At 49.6% G+C, this 22,476-nt stretch overlaps 1 protein-coding gene across 3 annotated transcripts in view; it reads right to left on the reverse strand.

Annotated features, from left to right (window-relative positions):
• The window catches only part of PLEKHD1 (pleckstrin homology and coiled-coil domain containing D1), a 40,608-nt gene extending 18,362 nt beyond the window's left edge, over window positions 1–22,246 (reverse strand). For 2 of the 3 annotated variants that reach the window (XR_013762217.1, XM_079129468.1), the window contains exons 1-6: window positions 21,671–22,228; window positions 12,001–12,094; window positions 11,555–11,644; window positions 11,324–11,400; window positions 10,491–10,582; window positions 9,453–9,505 (exon numbers count right to left, since the gene is read on the reverse strand). Coding sequence is in view for 2 of the 3 variants with exons in the window: in XM_079129468.1 (XP_078985594.1) it covers window positions 9,453–9,505; window positions 10,491–10,582; window positions 11,324–11,400; window positions 11,555–11,644; window positions 12,001–12,094; window positions 21,671–21,819 (555 nt within the window). In the remaining variant the exon portion in view is untranslated. Of the gene's footprint in view, window positions 1–9,452; window positions 9,506–10,490; window positions 10,583–11,323; window positions 11,401–11,554; window positions 11,645–12,000; window positions 12,095–21,670 lie in introns of all 3 variants that reach the window. The other variant, XM_079129469.1, reaches the window with a different exon arrangement.
• Between the last annotated feature and the right edge of the window lie 230 nt (window positions 22,247–22,476).

The raw sequence follows: 22,476 nt of genomic DNA on the forward strand, positions 1-22,476 counted from the left end.
TCCTTGAAAGACACAATCTGTCAAAATTCACACAAGAAGAAACAGACAATCTAAATAGAGCTATGTCTGTTAAAGAAATTGAATCAATAATTAATAACCTTCCAAAACAGAAAACACAAGGCCCAGATGAGTCCTCTAATGAATCTCACCAAACATTTAAGAGAGAAATTATACCAATTCTCCACAATCTCTTCTAGAAGACAGAAGCAGGGGAAATACTTCCTAATTTATTTTATGAAGATAGTATAACCCTAGTACCCAAACTCAATGAAGACATGAAAGAAAAAGAAGGACAAGAACCAATATCACTCATGGACATGAATGTAAAGATTCTTGACAAAATATTAGCAAATTGAATCAAATAAGCATAAAAGGAATTATACACCATGTCCAAGTGGGATTTACCCCAAGTATACAAAGCTGGTTCAATACTTGAAAATAAATCCATGTAAGCCATAACAACAGGCTAAATAATATGATCATATTAAAATATGCAGAAAAAATCACTTGACAAAATCCAATGCTTGTTGATGATAAAATCTCTTAGCAAACCAGGAATAGAAGGGATCTTTCTCAACTTGATTAAGAATATCAACAAAAATATATAGCTGGGCTGGGGATATAGCTCAGTTGGTAGACTGCTTGCCTTGCATACACAAGGCCCTGGGTTCAATTCCTGGCATAAAAAAAAATGACTGACACCATATTTAATGGTGAGAAACTAGAAGTATTTCCTCTAAGATCAGTAGATCAGTAATAGAGCAAGGATGTTCCCTCTCACTACTGCTTTACAACAACGTTCCAGAAGTCCTAGGTAATTGGTAAGACAAGAAAAAGAAATGATATGCAGATTGGAAAGAGAATAACTTCATCTTTATTCACAGATGACATGATTATCTATGTAGGAAATCCAAGAAAATTAACACATGTAAAAGTTCCTGGAACTCATAAGCAATTGTAGCAATGTTACGAGGTTAATGTACAGGAGTCAATTGCTGCCAGGCACATGCCTGTAATACAGCTACTTGGGAAGCTGAGACAGGGTGATCACAAGTTTTAGGCTAGTCTGGATGATATAGTGAGATGCTGTCTCAAAATAAAATAAAAAGTTCTGGGGGTGTAGTGCAGTGGTAGAGGACTTGCCTAGCACATGTGAAGCCTTGGATTCAATCCCCTGTACCAAACAAGCAAAAATAGTCAATTGCTTTCCAATGTACCAGTAATGAACAAGTGGAATTTGAAATCAAAAACACATTACCATTTATATTAGCATCCCCTAAAAATGAAATACTTGTATCTAAAGTTTAAAAATGTACAAGATATATATGGAAAACTACAAAACTCTAATGAAAGATATCAAAGAATGAAGAAATGGAGAGATATTGTATGTTCATGGATAGGAAAACTTGATATTGTCATGATGTCATTTCTTCCCAACCTGATCTACAGATTAGTACCATCCCATCAAAATCCCAGAACAATAACACAGCCACATCAATGCTTATAGCAGCTCAGTTCACATAGCTAGATTGTGGAACCAACCTAGATGCCCTTCAGCAGATGAATGGATAAAGAAACTGTGGTATCAAGAAATAAAAGCTAGAATCAACCACTGGGATAGATTCAAACTAAAAAGCTTTCTCTCAGCAAAGGAAACTATCAGCAATGCGAAGAAAGAGCCTACAGAGTGGGAGAATATCTTTGCCAATCATACTTCAGATAGAGCACTAATCTCCAGAATCTATAAAGAACTCAAAAAACTCTACTCCAAGAATTCAAACAGTCCAGTCAACAAATGGGCTAAGGAAATGAATAGACACTTCACAGAAGAAGATCTACAAGCAATCAACAAACATATGGAAAAATGTTCAACATCTCTAGTAATAAGAGAAATGCAAATCAAAACCACCCTAAGGTTCCATCTCACCCCAATTAGAATGGCGATTATCAAGAATACGAGCAACAACAGGTGTTGGCGAGGATGTGGGGAGAAAGGTACACTCATACACTGCTGGTGGGGCTGCAAATTAGTGCAGCCGCTATGGAAAGCAGTGTGGAGATTCCTTAGAAAACTTGGAATGGAACCACCATTTGACCCAGCTATCCCACTCCTTGGCCTATACCCAAAGGACTTAAAATCTGCATACTACAGAAATACAGCCACATCAATGTTCATAGCTGCTCAATTCACAATAGCCAGACTGTGGAACCAACCTAGATGCCCTTCAATTGATGAGTGGATAAAGAAACTGTGGTATATATATACTATGGAATATTACTCAGCCATAAAGAATGATAAAATTATGACATTTGCAGGCAAATGGATGAAATTGGAGAATATCATGCTAAGTGAGATAAGCCAATCTCAAAAAGCCAAAGGACGAATGATATCGCTAATAAGTGGAGGTTGACACATAATGGGGGGGAGGGAAGGGTTAGAGTTAGGGTTAGGGAGGGGGGCAAGTATAGAGGAAGGAACTACTGTATAGAGGGTAAAGAGGGGTGGGAGGGGTGGGGGGAAGGGAAAAAAATAACAGAATGAATCAAACAACATTGCTCTATGTAAATTTATGATTACACAAATGGTATGCCTTTACGCCATGTACAAACAGAGAAACAACATGTATCCCATTTGTTTACAATAAAAAAAAAAAAAAAAAAAAAAAAAAAAAAAAGAAAAAAAAAAAAAAAAGAAACTGTGGTATATATACATAATGGAATATTATTCAGCCATTAAGAAGAATAATATTATGGCATTTGCAAATAAATGGATGGAATTGGAGAATATCATGCTAAGTGAAATAAGCCAATCCCCAAAAAACCAAAGGCTGAATGTTTTCCCTGATAAGTGGAGAATGATATATAATGGGGGTGGCGGGTGGGGAGGGAGAGAAGAATGGGGAAACTTTATGTACAAGGAAATGAGAGGGAGGGGTATAAAAAATGGTGGAATGAGACAGACATCATTACCCTATGTACACGTCTGATCACACAAATGGTATGAATCTACATCATGTACAACCATAAAAACAAAATGATGTACCCCATTTGTGTACAATGAATCAAAATGCAGTCTGTAAAAAATTAAAAGATAAATTTAAAAAAAAAATCCCAGAACAAGAAGAGCATGGTGGGCCTGTGGAGGAGGATCACAAGTTTAAAGACAGTCTCAGCAGCTCAATGAGATCTTAAGCGGCTCTGTGAGACCCTGTTTCTAAATAAAATACAAAAAGGGGCTGGGGATGTGGTTCAGTGGCTAAGTGCCCCTGAATTCAAACCTCCTCACCAAAAAAAAAAAAAAAAAAAAAAAAAAAAAAAAATCCCAGAATATTGGCAAACTGATTCTACATGTCATCAGAAGAGGTACAAGACTTGGAACACCCAACTTGATATTGAAGGAGAATAAAGTAGACACGAACCGGAAGACCAAGGACACCTAAAACAGAGTGGTGTTGGGAAAAAAATAGACAAATCAATAGACGAGAATAAAGAGACCAGAAATAGACCCATATAAATACAGCTAACTTATCTATGACAAGGGAGCAAAAATAATACAACAGAGCAAAGATAGTCTTCGATACATGTCACTGCAATAACTGGATGTCCACACGCCAAAGGGGGGAAAAAAAAAAAAACCAGGAAATAAGAAATAGGAAAATTAAGAAAGAAAATAATCTAGACATAGACTTTACACCTTTTACAAAAATTAAATCAAAATGGATAATAAACCTAAAAGTAAGACATAAAAATATGAAATTCCTAGAAGGTAACAGGAGAAAATTTGGATGACCTTAGGTGTAGTGAAGAGTTTTTAGGTACAATGTCGAAGGCGTGATCCATGAAATAAATGGTAAGCCGGATTTCATTAAAATTTAAAATTCCTGCTCTGTGAAAGACACTGTCAAGAAGTGTGATTGCTAGGGGCTGGGGAGATAGCTCAGCCGGTAGAGTGCTTGCCTTGTAAGCACAAGGCCCTGGGTTCAATCCCCAGCATCCAAAAAAAAGAAATGTGATTGCTGGATGGTAAGAAAAAAGAGCATCAGTTTTGTAAGAATCTGCCAAACGGTCTTCCAAAGTGGTTGTACAATTTTCAGAAGACAAGTCACAGAGTGGGAGAAAATATTTGCAAACACATCTGATAAATGACTGTTACCCAAAATACATAAAGAACTCTTAAAACTCAATATGAAGGTCTGGGACTATAGCTCAGTGGTAGAGCGCTTGCCTCCCATGTGTGAGGCACTGGGTTTGATCCTCAGCACCACATAAAAATAAAAAAATAAAATAAAGGCTTTGTGTTCCTCTGCAACTAAGAATATTTCTTCAAAAACTCAATCTGAAAATGAATAACCCAATTTTTTAAATGGGCAAAAGACTTTAAATGACACCTTAACGAAGAAGATGTACAGATGGCAAATCAGCATATGCAAGGATATTCAACATTATGACGTCATTGGGCAAACACAAATTCAAAATAACAATGAGATACCACAACACATCTATGAAAATGGCATAATCCAAAACACCGGCAACACAACACTAGCCAGTGTGGAGCAACAGGAACTCTCATTCACGGCTGATGGAAATGCCAAATGGCACAGCCACCCTGGAAGACAGTTTGGCCGCTTCTTACAAAACTGACATACTTTTTCCATATGATCCAGCAATCACACGCCTTGTTACTCATTCAAATGAGCTGAAAATGTATGTCCACACAAAAACCTGTGCATGAATGTTTATAGCAGTTTTATTCATAATCTCCAAACCTGAAAGCATCCGAGATGTCCTTTAGACAATATTATTCAGCACTAAAAAGAAATGAGCTATCAGACCATAAAAAGGCACAAAGGAAACTTAAAGGCATATTACTAAATGAAAGAAGTCAATCTGAAAAAACAACATAGACTATAATTCCAAGTATATGACATTCTGGAGAAGGCAAAACTACAGAGACAGTAAAAAGATCAGGGGCTAGTGGGGAGGGAGAGGTGAATACCTGGAACATGGAGGATTTTTAGGGCATCAAAACTGATATTACAATGGATACATGGCATTAGACATTTGTCAAAATCCATGGAATGTACAACGCCAAGAGTGAACAAGAGTGAACCCTAATGTGAACTATGAACTTTGGGAGATAATCCGTGTCAGTGTAGGACCCTGGATTATAACACATGGTGTGGGACATGGGGTGGGGGACAGCAGGGGTATATCAGAACTCTATACTTTGCATCCAATTTTGTTGACAAACCCCAAACTGCTATGAACCTAAAATAAGAGAGAGAGAGAGAGAGAGAGAGAGAGAAAGAGAGAGAGAGAGAGAGAGAGAGAGAGAGAGAGAGAGATTTCCTTCCTGCTTGCTCTGTTCTTTTACACTTTCATTTCACCTATGACTTTTTCTTTTTTCTTTCTTTTTTTTTTTTTTTGTACCAGGGATTGAACCCAGGGGTGCTTAAAAACTGAGCTGCGAGGCTGTAGCTGTGGCTCAGTGGTAAAGCGCTTGCCTGGCATGTGTGAAGTACTGGGTTCGATTCTCAGCACCGCATAAAACTAAATAAACATAAATGAAGGCAAAGTGTCCATCTACACCTAAAAAAATGTTAAAAAAAAAAAAACTGAGCCATATCCCCAGCCCTTTTTTATATTTTATTCAGAGACAGGGTCTCACTAAGTTGCTTAGGGTCTCCCTAAGTTGCTGAGGCTGATCTCAAGCTTGTGATCCTCCTGCCTCAGCCTCCTGAGTTGCTGGGATTACAAGCATGTGCCACCGGCCCAGCACCTATATGATTCTTTTTTTTTAGGTTATTCAGGGAACATTTTTTTTTTCAAACTCCTGAAAGAAATTTATTTTTACACTGTTTCATACTTTATGTCAGCCTTCTTAGTGAACAAACCAGCTTTGCCCTTTTAAAGAAATATGTCTCAAAATTAAACACAAACTCAAAATGTCACTTTGATATCACATGTAATTTATAAAATATAATCATTTCTCACAAAAAAAAAACTGAATAAGAGAAATCTCAAAAAAAAAAAAGAGAAAGAGAATGGATCAAAGAGAAGCATAATAACATCTCACTTTTAGAAATGTTTTTTTGAAAAAACTTATCATTATTAAGTAAAACAGAGGTGCAGATGCAGTCAAAGGTGCTGATTAGAGACAGATGTGAAATGGCCAGAATGCTCCGTTCCCGCAGCCCCGATGGCTCTGAGTGTAGCAACCCCACTGCAGACAGCTGTCAGCCAAGACCTGTGGCAGTGACAGCTTTCTTCGCCACACCCTGCTTGTTCTGCTGACTCCTGGCTCTGACTTAAATCGCATGAGTAAAGGGTGGAAGGAAGCCACCAGAAGGCCATCTTCAACTCAAAGAAAGGAAGAGCTTTCCAATAGCCCGAGACACTGAGCTTCCCATCACAGATTCAGGGTCAGTGGTCTTCTGGGAACTCAGCCAAGGGCTTCATGTGCGAGGAAGGATGTTCTTTTCTGACCAGGAATGCCCTAGGTGGCAAGGACCCTGACAGACTGGTCCTGGGCATGTCTGATTTACCTTGTACCTGTCCATCTGCCTGAAAAAGAAGGTGGGTAGAATGTTCTCCTCCAGAGATGAGGCCATAGGGAGCCAAGGACCCCTGGGGACATGGTCCCGAGGAAGGGCATGGTCTTCTGGCCTGGTATGGTTTGGATGTGAGGCATCCCCTAAAAGCTCATGTGTGAGACAGTGCAAGAAAGTTTAGAGGAGAAATGACTGGGTTATGAGTCTTAACACAATCAGTGATCGAATCCCCACGGGATTAACTGAGTGTGACTAAAAGCAGGCAGGGTGTGGCTGGAGGAGGGAGTCCCTGGGGCGTGCCTTTGGGTATACATTTTGCATCTGGCAGGTAGAGTCTCACTCTCTGCTTTCTGACCATCATGTGAACTGCTTTCCTCTACCACACTCTTCCACCATGATGTTCCGCCTCACCTCGAGCCCCAAGGAATAAAGCCAGCTGTCTATGAACTGAGACCTTTGAAACTCTGAGCACCCAAGTAGACTTTTCCTCCTGAAAATTGTTCTTATCAGGTCTTTTGGTCACAGCAGTGAAAAAGCTGACTAAAACCCGACCCTACGCAGATGAATGGGGACAGCTCTCCCTCTGTGCTCTGCTCATGCCCTCAGAGTCCCAGGCCCTTGCTGCCACAGGGAGGGTGCCAGACCACACCATCACTCACTGGGCCTTTCCACTCCACAAAACACTCCCCTGAGCCTCACAGCACCCAGGAGGTAGGAGGCAGCAGGCATTTCTCTATCTGACAGGCATCACAGATCAGATGGAGAATCTGAAGATCACAGGCTTCAATGGACAGTCCCAAGTTCATGTGCATTGTCACTCATAAAGCTGAGGCTCTAATCCAGGCCTCTCGGTTCCAGATCCTGAGTCTTCCTTTAGGCCTGGCTGTCCCCTGAGATATCACAATTCAGAAGAACCTTCATCTTATCACAGGGCCATTGTACCAAAGCCCTTTCTGTGTGGCCCAAAGCACACCCAATCTCTGACCTGCAGTGAGACGGGAAGCGGGAGGGGATAGGCAGGCTCATCCTGCAGATGAGAAGCAAAGAAGAGAAGGACTCCGTGGTCAAGCCAGGAATAGAATCGGAGTTCTCTTCTCTAGACAAGCTGCTGACGCGGAGTACAAGGCTCCAGGTTCTCTCTCCCCTGCCTGCAGGCCCGAGCAGCCTGGGCCGCAGGCGCAGCTGGGTCCGAGTCTTACCCCTATCCTGCACCAGAAGAGTCCGCTGCTGATGCCTCCCTCCTTCAGCATGCTGTGGCACTGAGTGAGGCCTGTGTGCAGTGGGTCCCTGCTGTCCTAATTTCCTGGCTGAAGACCTAGATAGAGTGTCTAAATTTTCCTCTGGCCGACTGCTGCCCCAGATTTAGCCTCTCTGATGGATAAGTCTCCCCTCCCTGCTGGAGGCTGTGCCCGCCACTCCATCCCACCGCAGGGCTTCCCAAATCACATTTTTGTTTTGTTTGGTTTTGGTTTTGAGACAAAGCTTTCAACATTCCACGGTTCCGAGTGTCTGGGATTACAGGTGTGTGCCACTGTGCCCAGCTCACCTGTCTTTAAGGTGCCGACGACCCACCAAACTCTCACTTAAAAGGTATGTGACCGAATGGAGAACATGCCAAAATTGTAATTTGGACCTAGATGAAAGACTAGAGGCAGGAAGGCCTCACCCTGGAGGGTGGAGGAGACACGCAGTCATCGTGACAGTCCTCAAATTCATACCTCGAAATACAAACCCTCTGTGGATTTTTTTGTTGTTGTTTATTTGTAACCAACAAAATGGCTCTTAAGTTCAGTTGGAAGAATAGATGGGCATGAAAAATAAATAAAATTTTTAGAAGAAGAAAAATGAAGGTGGATTGTCCTACTGGACAATCAAGATGTAAAGTCGAGAACAAAGGTGTTCACTCATGCATTCAGTCCAGAGTGCCAGGCTCTACGGCTTGCCTGGGAGAGAACAAGGAAAAGCGAAAAGGCAAAGAGAATGGACTCCACTGGGCCTCTCTCCATGGGCTCCTCTGCACAAGCCATTCTGCAGCTTCTGGCCTCAGACCATTCATGTGTGGGATGGGCCCATAATTAATAACAACATGAGCATACCAACAAACACAGGTATTCATTAAACATGTCTTAGGTACCAATTGCAGTATATGTAATACCTTCCTTAATCTTCACAGCATCCTTAATAAGATAGGTTCTATTATTATTGTCATTTTTCAGATAAGAATATTGATGTTCAGAGAGGTTAAATAATTTGTCTGAGGTCACACAGCCAGAAGGGTGAAAGGCAAAGATAGCCTGGTTCCAGATTCTGTATTGCCAACTACTACTCACCCCTGCCCTTCAGGTGCCAGAAAGACTCCTCAGAATGGGCAAGGCTCAGTGCTACCTCGAGGTTCCAAATGAAGCAAACTTCAGTGGCTCCAGTGAGGCAAGAGTCTCCTGAAACACAGGCTGCTTCAAGTCAGCGACCAGCCTGCTCAGGACTTGTATGGTTGGCAGAGAATGAAGGAACCTCTGAGATCATCAAACCCAATCACCCTCACAGTGCCAGAAGCCCCTGTTAGATAATAGAGGCCATTGCAGCCCCCTGAGAATACTGGTGACAAGCACCTTATAAAATTTTTGGAGGACCTTTCCCTAGAAGGTTGTCACCTGCCCTTCTTACTTTCCTTTGGAGGGTTGGCAAGGAGAAATGCACTTCCTGTCAAGAATCTATGGCAGTTGCACGTATTGTCTTGCACTTGGCTCCTGGCCCCACCCCACCTGATGTTGCAGCCAGTCCCTGGGTGCCCAGCCCCGTGCACGACTCCCTAATGCTGGAAGCAAGCGTCAGCGAGACAGCAAGCAAGGCTATTGAGTGGCAGTGACGGCATTGTTCTGAGTGGCCTCCGTGTGCACCTACCTCTCTCTGCTCCCGCTGAAGACAGAGCTCTTCTGTCTCTTCCATCAGTTTGTCTGCCAAGACAAGCACATGCTCACAGACTGCCCACTCACAGCGGAAGTCCTGAGGGGCAGGTGCCCAAGGTGGTCTCCATCACCCCCAGCATCTCCCAAGGAAGAGGTCAGCACCCCTGCTAGCCAGGGACTGGTCCTGCTGACCTGAGCTGCCTCCCTCCTTTCTGCTTCATGCATTCACAGGGCCTTGTCCTTGGGAGCCCAAGAGGGTTCATGCATTCACCAGGGCTGCTGTGGCTGGGCTGGCCCTCGGCTCCCTCCCGCCTGCACTGGTGTCTGGCTAGTGGAGAGGGCAGTCTTGGTGGGGAGGGGAAGGTGTCCGCAGCAGGCAGAGGGGAACCAGTGCTGGGGCCCAAGTGTCTCAGCGGGCAGAAGGCGGGAGTCCCAGGCAAAGCCCCGAGCCCAGAGCCTGCTCATCTTCTCTCTCAGCTTATTTACCAGTCAGTCAGGGCACAGGGGCCTGGGGCCCTGGGCCAAGTTCAAAGTGGTCTTGGTGTGGGGAGGGTTTGGGGTCTTGTGCGGGCCTTGGACGCCCAGGTAGGACAACCACATCATCTTCTTTTATGGCGCTCTCACCGCAAGCCCTATGCCAGCACCTGAAGGAACCTCGTGGCACCTGATGAACCTGATCTCCGCACCAGCTCTACAAGCTGGGGACTATTCTATCTTCATCTCAAGGAGGAAACTGAGGTTGAGAGAGATCCAGCCGCCTAAAGACACACCCAGCCCATAGGCAAGTACAAGGCTGGACGCAGACTCCGGCTCCTGGCCACCAGGCACCCCTGTCTCCAGCCGCACTGACCAGAAGGACATTTATCACACCATAAAGCCCTTTAGGTGCAGAACTGGTCTCTGGTTCCTCCTGGCCTGCTGAGCCCCCACTGGACACCCCACCTGGGTCCTACACCAAGCCCCTAGCCATAGCCCAGGCCCCCAAGTGCTACCACTAGGGAACCTCAGATTCCAGTCCGCCCCTTGAGCCAACCTAAATACTCCTGCTTTTCCTTAGCCAACTGCAGCCCCTGGGCCTCCAGGCTTTTGATCATGGCTTCTCCCAGCTGAGCATTTTTCCAGGTCCTGGGGAATGAGGGCAGACGGGGCAGAGGAGAGAAGAGGAAGAAACAAGTTCGTTAGGCCAGGAGGGTCTAGGAGAAAGGGCAAGTGCATGTTTATTCGCCTATCCAGAAACTCAGCTGACTGTCACTCTGGCACCAGGCCTCTGGGCACACCACTAGCATGGATCAGTTGCAGTAATTGGAAACTGGCCCAGGCTGCAAAGTGGGCCACCAGGGGCTGGGCCACCAGGGGCCGGGCCAAGAGCACTTTTAGAGCAAGGAAGAGATTGCTTCCCAGGCAGCTTCCTATCTCCTGGAGAACCCGTCACTGAGCACAAAGCCACATGCAGGGTAGGATTCAGTGTTGTTTATTGGACCAAAAGTGTGACCCAGCTCAAATAGGTAGGTGCCAGCACAGGGGTTTATGTGCAAATGGACCATGCCGGGCACTCGCTCTGGTCCTTGCTAGGGGAGGTGAGACAGATGTGAGGAAGTGCCAGATACAATGAGTGATCGATGCTGGATTCACTCCCAAGAGCTGGAGACACATGGTGTCCATGTCTGCCACCTGGGACGGTAAATACTTTCCAAGCTCAAACAGGGGACCTCAGAGGGCCTGCCTCCTCTCACCCATCCTAGCCAACTCCTGCAGCCCTCACAGTACCCATGAGGATTCCAGCAGAAAAGCAGGGAGTCCAGGGTGGCCCAGCCCATCTCCACCCGCTCTGGACCCCCAGCTGCCCTCCTGGCTGTGAGCACTTACACCTTCCCAGACTCCTGAAGCATCTCCAGCCACTGTGTCTGTTCAAACTCGGACTCGGCAGCCAGCAAGACATTCCCCTGCCAGGAAGAGGAGCCATGGGTGTGCTGAGAGTGGCCACTCCCAGGGAGATGGAGGCTCACTCTGCTCCCCCAACACAGTCCTGGGCACGGACAGCTTCCTGGGCCAGGCCGCTGTGGAATTTGCTCAGGAGGGAGGGAGAGCGTCACTTACATGGAAGTCCTGATGTGAGATCTTCATGGCATAGGGCATGCTGGGCTCTTCCTTGGCCTCCACCAGGCAGCCCCCAAGAGGTATGACGCCCTGAGGGAGAACCAGACAGGCAGCCCCCACCCCACAGCTCAGGTCACTTGGGGCCCATCAGGGCCCCTGGATAAAGCCAGGTCCCACCAAGACCCCCAGGCTGGACCAGATCCTGGAGCTACTGGACAGGGGCCAGAACTGACTCTCAGAGGGAAGAGGAAGGCGGGGGCAGGCGCGAGGGTACAGGAGAGTTGGTGGTCCAGCCCGGTGGCAGGGTAGAGGGGTCTTATTCCCTAAGAGAACTGGCTCTCCACATTCCTTGCTAGACCACTTGCTAGAGGCGATGGACAGCCCCCAACATCCCTTGACAAAGCCTCGGGACTGTCCCCACGGGGGCCCTGGGAGGGGCGCCTCACCTTAGGATGAATATTGAAGTATTTATTGGTTTCAAAGCTCTTTTTCTCACTCTCAGAGTAGTAAAGCAGAAAGCTCTCTTTGATGATGAAAAACCTACAGCAGTGAGGGGAAGAAAGGGCGGAAAAGGTCAGGCCTCTGGGGACAACAAGAGTGCCTCTGGAGCCCTGGACTCACAGGAGCCCACAGGGCCACCAGCTCATGTTCCACATCTGTACAAAGGCCCCAGCTTGTCAGCCAGCTGCCCCTGCGTCAGGGCAGCGAAGAGGGAGCCCTCCACGCATGACCCTAAAAATGGAGGTCGTGCTGCTCCTCTGGGCTGGCTACCTCCATCCCCCCTGAACCCTCGGCATAGCAGGACACCCAAGGTCCTGCCCCTCAGGTTCCTTCACCCCTTGAGCTATCACCTCTCGTAACTTAGGGTCTCCTCCAGGTGGGGTGGGAGGCTGGGAAGAAGACACGTGACTTCGAGATGAGTCTTTTGGTATAATCTTGAAGCTGGCAACCAAAGGGCATGGGCCCCAGGCTGAGGCCACGTCTGCGGCGCCTGACACCCCACAGTGGGACACCTGCAGTCCCTTTGGTCTCAGACGGCTTCCCGGCCTCCTGCTGGGACTTAGGCTCACTGGACCTTGATGCTTTCTGATTGTTGAGGAGCTGCATCCTCAATGCCAACCCCCGGGAGCACCGCCCTGGGGACTCGTACAGAACCAGTGCCGGAAGCCGACTAGGAGAAGACCCCAAACACCCCTCACGGGAAGATCCAGTTTGGCCTCAAAGCTCCTGAGGCTCAGAGACACCCAGGAGCTGACTCCTTCCTCCAGGGCCACTGATGTAGCAGTAGGATATGAGCAGAAGATGGGAGAGATTCTGAGTTGTTGAAAGAGAGAGAGAGAGAGAGAACACATGGAGGAGAGTTCAAAGCGGAGGTTTGTTGGAGCCTGCTAGGAGGGACTCCCAGCAGCCAACAGTGTGAAATCTCACTGCTGTGCATTCAGAGACACGGCGTTAATGACACGATATTGGCCATTGCAAATACAAGGAAAATCAAATACTACCGGACCACCCTGCCTGCCTTCCCAAGAGCCATTGCAGACCTGAAGTGACATCCTGGGCCCTCCAGCAGCTGGCTCTGCCCGTGCTCAGCTTTCCCACCACCTCTGCCCTTCAGTGTCTCTGTGCTCCACGGAGCATGGAGCCTCCTGCCAATGGCGGTCACGTTGCTCCACCCGAAACGCCTCCCTCTGCTCCCCACGCGGCTGCACACTCCTCACCCACACTGATGTCTGGCCCCTCCTATGCTCGCCCTCCAGCTGTGCACTTGGCACTTAGTACCCACTGCCACTGCCTGTGTGCTCGGCTCATCCAGAGAGGGCTGCTGGGTTCCTGGAGGGTGGGGCCAGGCCACTTCTGTCCCACTGACTGAGGCAGATGTGCCCTGCTTGCTCCAAGGGACCCTCATGGAGTAGGAGAGACATGGGCTTTAGCATCACAGACTACCCCTTTCCAGGTGGTTCTGGGGAGCCTTGCGAGGCACGCTCAGCTCTCTGAGCCTTAGTTTCTTGGTCTATAGAGTGGGCGTGAGAACACCGACCTTATGTGGTTACTGGGAGACAAATGAGACTGTGTCCATCACTCTGCCAGCCGGCGAGGACTCGGGACAGGGCTGAATGGCACGTGGCATGAAGATGTACCTCCGCATACAAGGTGAGACGAGCACAGAGCTGCCTCTGCTCCCTCAAGGCTTCTGAACATTGCTGGGTGCCCCCCCCCCCCACATTCACACTGAAGCCCTAGCCCCAAATGTGACTGTATCTGGAGGCAGGAGGTAATTAAGGTTAACTGTGCTAAGAGGGCAGGGCCCTGTTCTGATAGGACTGAGCCTTTACAAAAAGAGGAAGATTCTCTCCTCCTGTTCTTTCTCTGGCCTTCACCCTGGCCCTCTCCCTCTCCCTTTCTCTCTCTCTCTGACCCTTTTCCTCCCCCCCCCTCTCTCTCTTTCATCCTCTCTCTCCTCCCCACTGTCCTGTGAGGAGAGATGGCCCTCTGGGAAACAGGAAAGGGTCCTCACAGAACCCGACTCTGCTGGGTGATGGTGTGGGAGGGGGGAAGGTGCTCCAGGCAGAGGACCTGCAGATGCAAAGGTCGAGGCAGGAACGTGCTGGCTCTGGCAGGAACTGCGAGGCTGCGGCGAAGGGAGCAAGGCTGAAAGTGGCTGGGCCAGATGTGCAAGGCCCTGTGGCTCCGTAATGGGAATGAGGAGCACCCACATTCCTTTAGCTCTCACCACAACCAGGCTTTCCTCCAACAGTCGCCTCTGTTGGCGCTTCGGACACTCACGATTATCCTGTGAAACAGGTGCTCCCTGCATTTTCATATGACTTGCTGAAGGTCACAAGGCCACTTGGTAGAGGCTACCTTTTCCTCTGAGTCATGGAGGCTTTGAGCAGGAAAAAGATCTGATGTACATTGTGAAAGGCTCTCCTGCCTGCTGTGTTGAGGACAGGTTTGAGAGGGGACAAAGAGGGGATGGGGTAAGAGTTGCTGCCACAGTGATCAGAGGGCAAGAGATCTAGAGGATGGGGTGTGCAGGAATCCTAAACTCAGGCCTGGTTCCCTGTGCACAACTTGAGGGTAAGTAAAGTCACATAAAGGCTTAGGACACCGCGGTAAAGATTCAGGAAGTGTTTACTCTTATTATGACTGTTAATGTTTATTGTTTGAGGTTTTCTGTTGCAGTCCCCCTCTGACCTCCTTTCCCATTTGTGCTCACACAGCCTCTGCTGGAGGGTCACTTGTCTGCGCCCCTGACTCCTTAGGACCCTCCCTGTCTGCCCCTTTGGGTTGTGGGGAGCCCAGTGAATGTGGGTAAGGGTGTATCAGCCTGGCCGCCTCCTCTCTGTGGTCTTAAAGAACAGAATTTTCACCTCTAGAATAAGGAACATTTAGAAGGAAGCAACTAGTCACTTTGCCAAGTGCTTTATTGACATTCTCTTATTTAGATTTCTCACCAAAACTCTAAGAGATGGAGGTGTGTCATTTCTATTTCATGGAGGCACAGAGAGACTGAGTCACTAGTAAGTGGCAAACTTGGAACCTGGTTGTCTCTGCTGACAAAGACTGAGCTCTCAACTGCCTGTGCCCCAGGCCTCCTCATCACCTGCCACCCTGGAATCGTTCCTCTCCCTAGAGCTGATCTTGGCAAAGGGATTGCAAACTCCTACTTGGCTCAGGTCATAGAATGTCAAGGAATCACCTTGACAGGCAGGTGCTATGCTAGACCCTGGGGCGAATGAGTCCCTGCCCTCAAGGAGCTTAGAGGTAAATGAGGAGAGAGAACATAGAAATCAATACTCTAAAAAATAGCTAATGTCATTCAAGCTCCTTATGTGTGTTAATTCACTCACTCCTTACAGGAGGTAGGTGAGGAAACTAGAGCACAGAGAAGTTAAGTAATATGCCCCAGATCACACAGCTGGTAAACGGGAGAGCTAGGATACTTGTAAAGGATGTAGGGCAACATTGAAAAACAACTGGGTATACTGCAGTACTACACAGCACCGGGAGGATCACTGTGACATTATCAAGCACCAGAATATGTGACAACAGAGTCCGTCTGTGTGGAGCACAGGGAGAGTGCACAGCAGGGGGAATGAATGGGTTAGGGGTCCAGCCACGGGAGTCACTGGGAGGATTTCATAGCTGAGCAGGGTTTTGACAAGTGAATAGAAATATCTTAGGAATTTGGGAGGAAGCAGAATGGGGGAGCGAGAGAGTCCAGACAGAATGAAGGGAATGTGCAGAAACTAGGGGATCAAGATCATCAAAATACATCTGGTATCACAGGCAGATAAGTCCAGGGTGCAGCGGGGAGTGGGTGCTGAGGAGGGAGTTAAGGTCAGAGAGAGAATCAGGGCTGAGAGCAGAGGGGGGCCTCTTCCTGCAGTCAGGGAAGCGGCCAGTGGGCTTTAAACAAGTACCATGAGGTCAAGTTGTAGTGTTAGACATGGGATGGGGTGGCGTCTTGAGGAGACCCTGGTCAGGCAAAAGGGCAACTTAGTCATTAGGAGATAAAAACTAGCAGGGCTTGTTGAACAATTAGACAAGGGCAGAGTGAACTGAGTCTCGGGTGACACCAGAGGATTCTAGTTTGGTTGCCACTAGGAACATAGGAGCCATCTAATATGAATTGGAGAACCCAAGCTCCATTCTCTGGATTCAATAAGGTCCCAACCAGAGCCTGAAGGTTCACACTGGGCCCCTGAGAGACCCACCTGGAGCTGAGGAGCATGCATCTTTGACCACAGGCACCTTCCAAGTTGGTGGGTCCTGTTGGAAGGGCCTCCCCTGTCCACTGGTGGAGCTCCTCCGTGTTTAGAGATGCAAATGCCCAATTTGGGAGTAGGAGCTGGGAGGGACTTTGTATAACAGAGTGAGAATAATTTGAAGTGGGGGCAAAGCCTGAGGGCAATGGGGAAGAGGAATGATGGGGGGTGTGCAGAGGAGGATGCAGAGAAGATGCAGGAGTTTGAGTCCTACAGGTTCAAGAGAGGGTGGTGGACAGAGCGGGCTTGAGAAACCAGGCAGCCAAAACTCAGCATGACGGTGTTCACACCTCCATGACCTGAGCGTTCTCTGCCTCCTCAGTGCCACACCTGCCCTTCAGCTCAGCCTGCTAGACTCATGACCACCTGGTGCAAGAGGCTGGGGTGCACCTTGTGGCAGTGGAAAAGGGTGGGGGAGACTGAGGAATGAACTGAGTTCCCTCTCTGGTAACGTAACAAGGACGCCTACACCAACCAGCTAGCAATCCATACAGGAAGTCTGAGTTTAGAGCCTCAGGCTCACTGGGACAGGATGTAGACTCCCTGTGGGATCTGATCTTGGGGCCAAGGTTACCTCACTCTCAAGAGGACAGCAAGAGCCCATGGAGTTAGGTGTGGGTTACTTTCCCAGGAAGGCAGAACATTCAGTGGGGTTGCTCCCTCTTCCCCAAGCACAAACGTCCAGCATAGACCCCGCAGAGGCCCAGCCCTTACTCCTCTCACTCTGAACTCCTCAGACCCTAAGGGAGGGTGTGGGGGTTGAAGCTGGGAAAGGACAGCTTATCAAAAGTGTCCTTAGTACAGAAGTGACAGAAGGGAGGTGGAGGTGTCAGAGCCTCCAGTGTTTGTCCCTTCTTGTCCAAAGGCCTGTGTCCTCAGGGGATGCTCATCCTGACCTATGCTGCTTGTCTAGCAACTCGTCTGAGAAGGCAGGTTGGCAGGAATCCCGCCAGGGAGGCTCATAAGTTCCTGGAAAGATAAAGTTCAAAGAGGTTCAAAAAATCGTATCAGAACTCTTCAAGCAATATAGTAAAGACATGCTCAATACGCCAAACGGATACTAGCGTGGAGACACTGGGTGAAGTGGGGGAGGACCTTGGGGCCCTACCACCTGGTCCCCACTCCCTGTGGTAGACTCAAGGCACCTCTAGAATCATCTGTGGAACACAGTTTAAAAAAAACACAATTTGAGCTAGGCCTGGTGGCGCACGCCTGTAATCCCAGCAGCTCAGGAGGCTGAGGCAGGAGGACGGTGAGTTAAAAGCCAGGCTCAGCAACAGCAAGGCACTTATTGAGACTCTGTCTCTAAATAAAGTATAAAAAAGGGCTGTGGATGTGGCTTGGTGGTTAAGTGCCCCTGGGTTCAATCTCCAGTACCAAAATCCAAAAACAAAATGACAATTTGATCCCCCCACCCTCACTTTGCAGATATGACATCGGCAGCCAGCAACGAGAAGTGCCACAGCCTGGGACATGCAGCTAGTCAATGGCAGAGCGGGGACTGGAACTCAGAGCTCCTGCCTTTCAGCCTAGCTTCCTGTTCCACCACACCCACAGCTGCTCTCAGAAGCAGTCACTTTCTATGTTCAAGACCCCGATGTAGGAAGCTGAATGCCTGCAAGCTTGGGGTCTGCCCCCCTCCCCCCCACAGCTGAGACTCATTTTCAAACAGGGACCATCCATGGTGACTAAGGGAGAGAGTGGGAAAGAAGTGAGGTTTGTTTGCACAATGAACTCACTTGACTCCAGCAGATCTGTCTGTCTGGGCAAATCTGACCCCACTGAAACTTGAAGTAACAGGTGTGTCATTTCATTTTATGGCTGTGTGGTCCAGAGACTTTGCTCATCTCCTTGATGATGGGTAGAGGGACCTGGAGAGACTCGACAAAGAACCTTCCCCCTACCTCTATTCCCCAATTTTCCTTCCTATCACTAGGCTTAGAGAATAGCAACTCTGTGATTAGGAGAAGGTAATGTTTTCCCAGAGAGTGAAAAACACTATGAATTTTTTTTTTTTTTTTTTTTTTTTTGACGGTGCTGGGGATCGAACCCAGGGCCCTGTGCTTGCAAGCCAAGCGCTTTACCAACTGAGCTACCTCCCCAGCCCAACTGAGCTATCTATCTCCCCATCCCTGAAATCTTTAGAGTAAAGTAAGTTGCTCACTACTTATTTGTTGGGGGGAAGACACTATCCTCCAAATCCCTGTCCTTCACCAATGCTGAAAGAGAGTCCCTGCTCTGTCACCTCCCACTCTTTCCCACACATATCTGCAGGAATCCCTGCCTCCCAGCTGCCTCTTGGCCAAGCCCCCACCCCCTCATTCTGCCACTCTGATAGAAGTATGGAGAATACAGGTTGATACCAAAAGGAGGGGGAGGGTGTGGCACAGATGCTTGAGCCTTATCTGCAGGTTACATCCTAAGATCTGCAACATGTGGATGCTGTTTTCACAGAACCCTAGGCGCCTGATGGGCACCATGAGTCTTAGCTGCCTGGGGCAGAGGCCCACCAATGCTGCCCAAGAGGGAACTCCTGCTGGGCTAGTCCATACTGGTCACCTTGCAGCAGGGTGGAAGAGGGGACTGTCACAGGAATTGGCTGGGCCCTCTTCATCAGGGACTCTGGCCTTAGGAGGCATTCAGAGGGGATTTGGGAGAGGGGCTAAGATACTGGACAAAGTATTCAATCTGAGTCTGGGCTGGGGAGATAGCTCAGTCGGTAGAGTGCTTGCCTTGCAAGCACGAAGCCCTGGGTTCAATCCCCAGTACCGCAAAAAAAAAAAAAAAATAAAAATAAAAAAAAAAAATAAAATTCTGAGTCTGGCTGCTTGGCTAACCCTGGCTGAGGCTGGGACTCCCTGATCTGTTCCCCTTGTCTCAGAGCTGCCCATGTCTGTACACCTATGTTACATAGCCCAAGGGGAGCGCAGAGTCATCAGGTCACCCTCTAAACACCTCCCCAGATTCCCTTTCCTCTGTTAACTAATGCTTCTGATTCCCTTCCCCTTCAGTTGCTAAGGGAGAATAAAATGTGGCCTGAGCTCAGGGTACTCTCCCACCCCTGGAGGGCAGGGCTGCTTGGGGTGGGGGCTGGAGGCAAGCTTCCTCAGGCAGCCCCCAGGGGAAGAGGGTTTAGAGAACCCAGCCAGTCCCAGGCAGTCTATCCTGCCCACTCACTATTTATGTAGCACCAACGGAGCCTTTCCAAGCCCTCTCTCCTCAGCAGCCAGGCCAGGGCATCGACCGCTCTGCAGTGGCAGGCCTGGGCTGCCTTGTCCCCAAGCTTCCCGTGCCTGCTAATTAGCTGAGGTCTGGAGACTCCACAAATGGGAAACTGGGGCGCAGGGGGCCTTGCTGGGAAGCAAGAGGGGGTTAAGTGGATCATCAGGCCTCCCCCAAGCCCAGACCCACCCAGGCTAGCTGTTGCTGACTCAAAGCTAAATCTGCGGGGTGTGTGCATGTGTTGGGGTGGGGGGAGATGTAGTCCCAGAGCAAGGAACCGCGACCGTGGACAGAGGCCTAGTGTGGGCAGTTTCCTGAACCCCACAGGAGTGGGCCTCTTTGCACAGTGGGCGCCCCCGAGGAAGGAAGGGAACCAAAGTGCCAATCTCTTTTGAAGGGGATCGGAGGGCTTGACTTGGAGTTGTATTTGCAGATCACATGCGCTGTTCTGACTTTGAATGTTCTGACAGACTGGGTGGCTGTGGGGACCACTGATGGAGATTATCTGAGCACCCCAAGTCCATCACTGTGGTTAAATTGGGAGTCTACCCTAGATGCTTCTTGGTCCCCAAATCAACTGTGGGTCCAGGTCCCTACTGTAACTGTAAAGGTAAGGGGGCCCAGGGACATATGCTGGGAGTCCCAGGCACCTAGCATTTACTGGATGCAATCAGGTGAAAGTGCCTGACAAGAAAATCTTGGCTGACAAGACACAGAGAGGCAATACCTGGGACAGCAGCCAGACCCAGTGGAGAGGAGTGTCTGCTGCCTGGAGGAGCTGAGCAGAAGAGGGGAGGGGACATTCTGCTAATGGTGCTTGCATCTCAAGAAGACTTCCCACCCCCACTCGAGTGCCCTGGCAGAGACAGGCTGCTCCCCACCCTCAGCAGCTACAGCTCAGGCAGTTCGGCCCTGGAAGCCCCTCATATAATCTTTGTGCTGCTCCAAACCTCCACTAAGAGCACCAGAGATAAGAACTTTGGAGGAACTCAAGGAGTATATATACCATGAAATCTCAGAAATATTTCAAAAGTAATAAAAATACATGAAACTAGGTATGAAAAATGTGAAATGCTGTCCCCAACTCCATTCGTTCTGCGGTCTTATAGGAATACTAAATTATTCATCAGAATTGAACATCAGAATCAACCACTGCCATATACACATGATCTGTGGTCCTAAGAACATTTGAGGCTCCTCTGCTCAGGGACAGTCTCCTGGTATAGAATGAGGAAAGGGTATGTAGATGCACCCTAGTTTCCTGGAAGGGTCACAGCCTCGAGGGAGGGGCCATGACAGGGCCTGAGTTCTTTAGGCGCACAAGTAGCAAATCTCAGACTAAAGTTGAGGATGAAAACCGTGCAGAAAATGGCCCATGGCACCTGAGGCCTGCTTTGGGAGCTTCCTGCAAGTCCAGAGCTGTAAGATTCCTCTGTCCCAATACCTATACCTCCCAGGCCATTTGTAAGTGGAGAGTGGTCACTGACATCTGGGGAGTCCTCTACAAGTGGGGGTGAGGAAGCTGGTGCTGGGGCTGCTCTGGATTTCCCCACCCACCACCCCTTCCAAAATCAGTCCTTTGAGCAGAACCAGAGTATTCCTTCCCCCTCTCCAGGCTTCATCCCCTCCTATCCCTGGGGTAGCATGGACTCTTCCAGGCCCTGCTCTCTCTCCCGGACTGAGTTTTTCAGTAGCCCAACTCGCTCAATAGTGCTCCATCTCTCGCCAGCTCCTCTAGACCTAGGTGTGGAAAAGGGAATAGCCAGTGGAGGTCCGGAAGGGTGTCTGTGGCTGAAGATGGGGTTTCTCCGTGGGCAGCAGAATCTGGCCCAACTAGACTTGCTACAGCCATGATCTCTTCAGCCGACACCCAAACTCCCCGCTCGGGACTCAGTTGATTCCACAGAGAATCCACTAGCTCCCGCTGGCCGGTGGTCCCACCCCAGCTCTGGCGGCCCAGGTTAAGAACCACATCTTTCACGGGGAGCCTATGCAAGTGAAACCGGCGAGATCAAGGTCACAGAGGAAGGCAGAGGCGGGACAGTGACTGGAAGTGATGGGAGGTGTCGTGAAACGCGGAGCTCCCTCCCCGGTGGTCCTCTGGGGGGGCTGGGGACGCACTCACCGCCGGGACCACTTGGCCGAAGGCCTCCCGAAGGGCCGCTTCCACAGCACCCCGTAGAGCTGCACTTTGGTGCTGATGTCCAGCGCGTCGGAGTCGGCCTGCTCCAGGGACGGCGAGGGAGACACGGAGTTGGACTTGGACGTGAACATCCTACCTCAGCCGGGCCGACCCGGGCCGGGCCCGCCCGCTCCCCGGGGCCGACAGGGACCGGGTGGACTGTGGGAGGCAATGAGGGTGGCGTCCGCAGGCGACGCGAGGCACCGTCGGGGCGCGTCCCACCGAGAGGAGATGCCGAGCAGGCCCGGGCTGGAGCTGCTGCATTAAAGCGCGCGGGGCACGGAGCGCGGCTCCGAGGGCCGCGGGGCTGGAGGCCGGCGGCTGGGACTGGGCTCGGGATTGCCGCGGGCCTGGCTGGAACTCCGCGGGGAGGGCAGCTCAGTCGCGCGCCCGCAGCATCTCCCCCTCCCCCGGTGACAGCCCTAATTCTGGTGGCCTCGATTGGCTGGGAGTGGCAGGTGAGCCAGCTGGAGGCCGACGGCGAGCGCCAATCAGGGCGGGCGCCGGCTGGAGGGCCCGGCTCCCAGCGCCCGGAAGGTCCGGGCGGGTCGAGCGGCCGAGGATTTGGCCACAGAACCTCCCCACCCCCACCCGGCGCCCAGCCTTCCTCCAGTTCCCTCTGGCGTGCAGCACCTGCATCGAATCGCGGGACAAGTCTGCTTTGGGATGGGCGGGAGTCACCTGCAGATACCTACTCGCTTGAGGCGGAGCAGAGGAAGGAGCTCGGGCGTGGTGCAAAAACTGGGCTT

Source organism: Sciurus vulgaris (assembly GCF_902686455.1).
Source record: "Sciurus vulgaris genome assembly, chromosome: 2".
Lineage (NCBI taxonomy): Eukaryota > Metazoa > Chordata > Mammalia > Rodentia > Sciuridae > Sciurus > Sciurus vulgaris.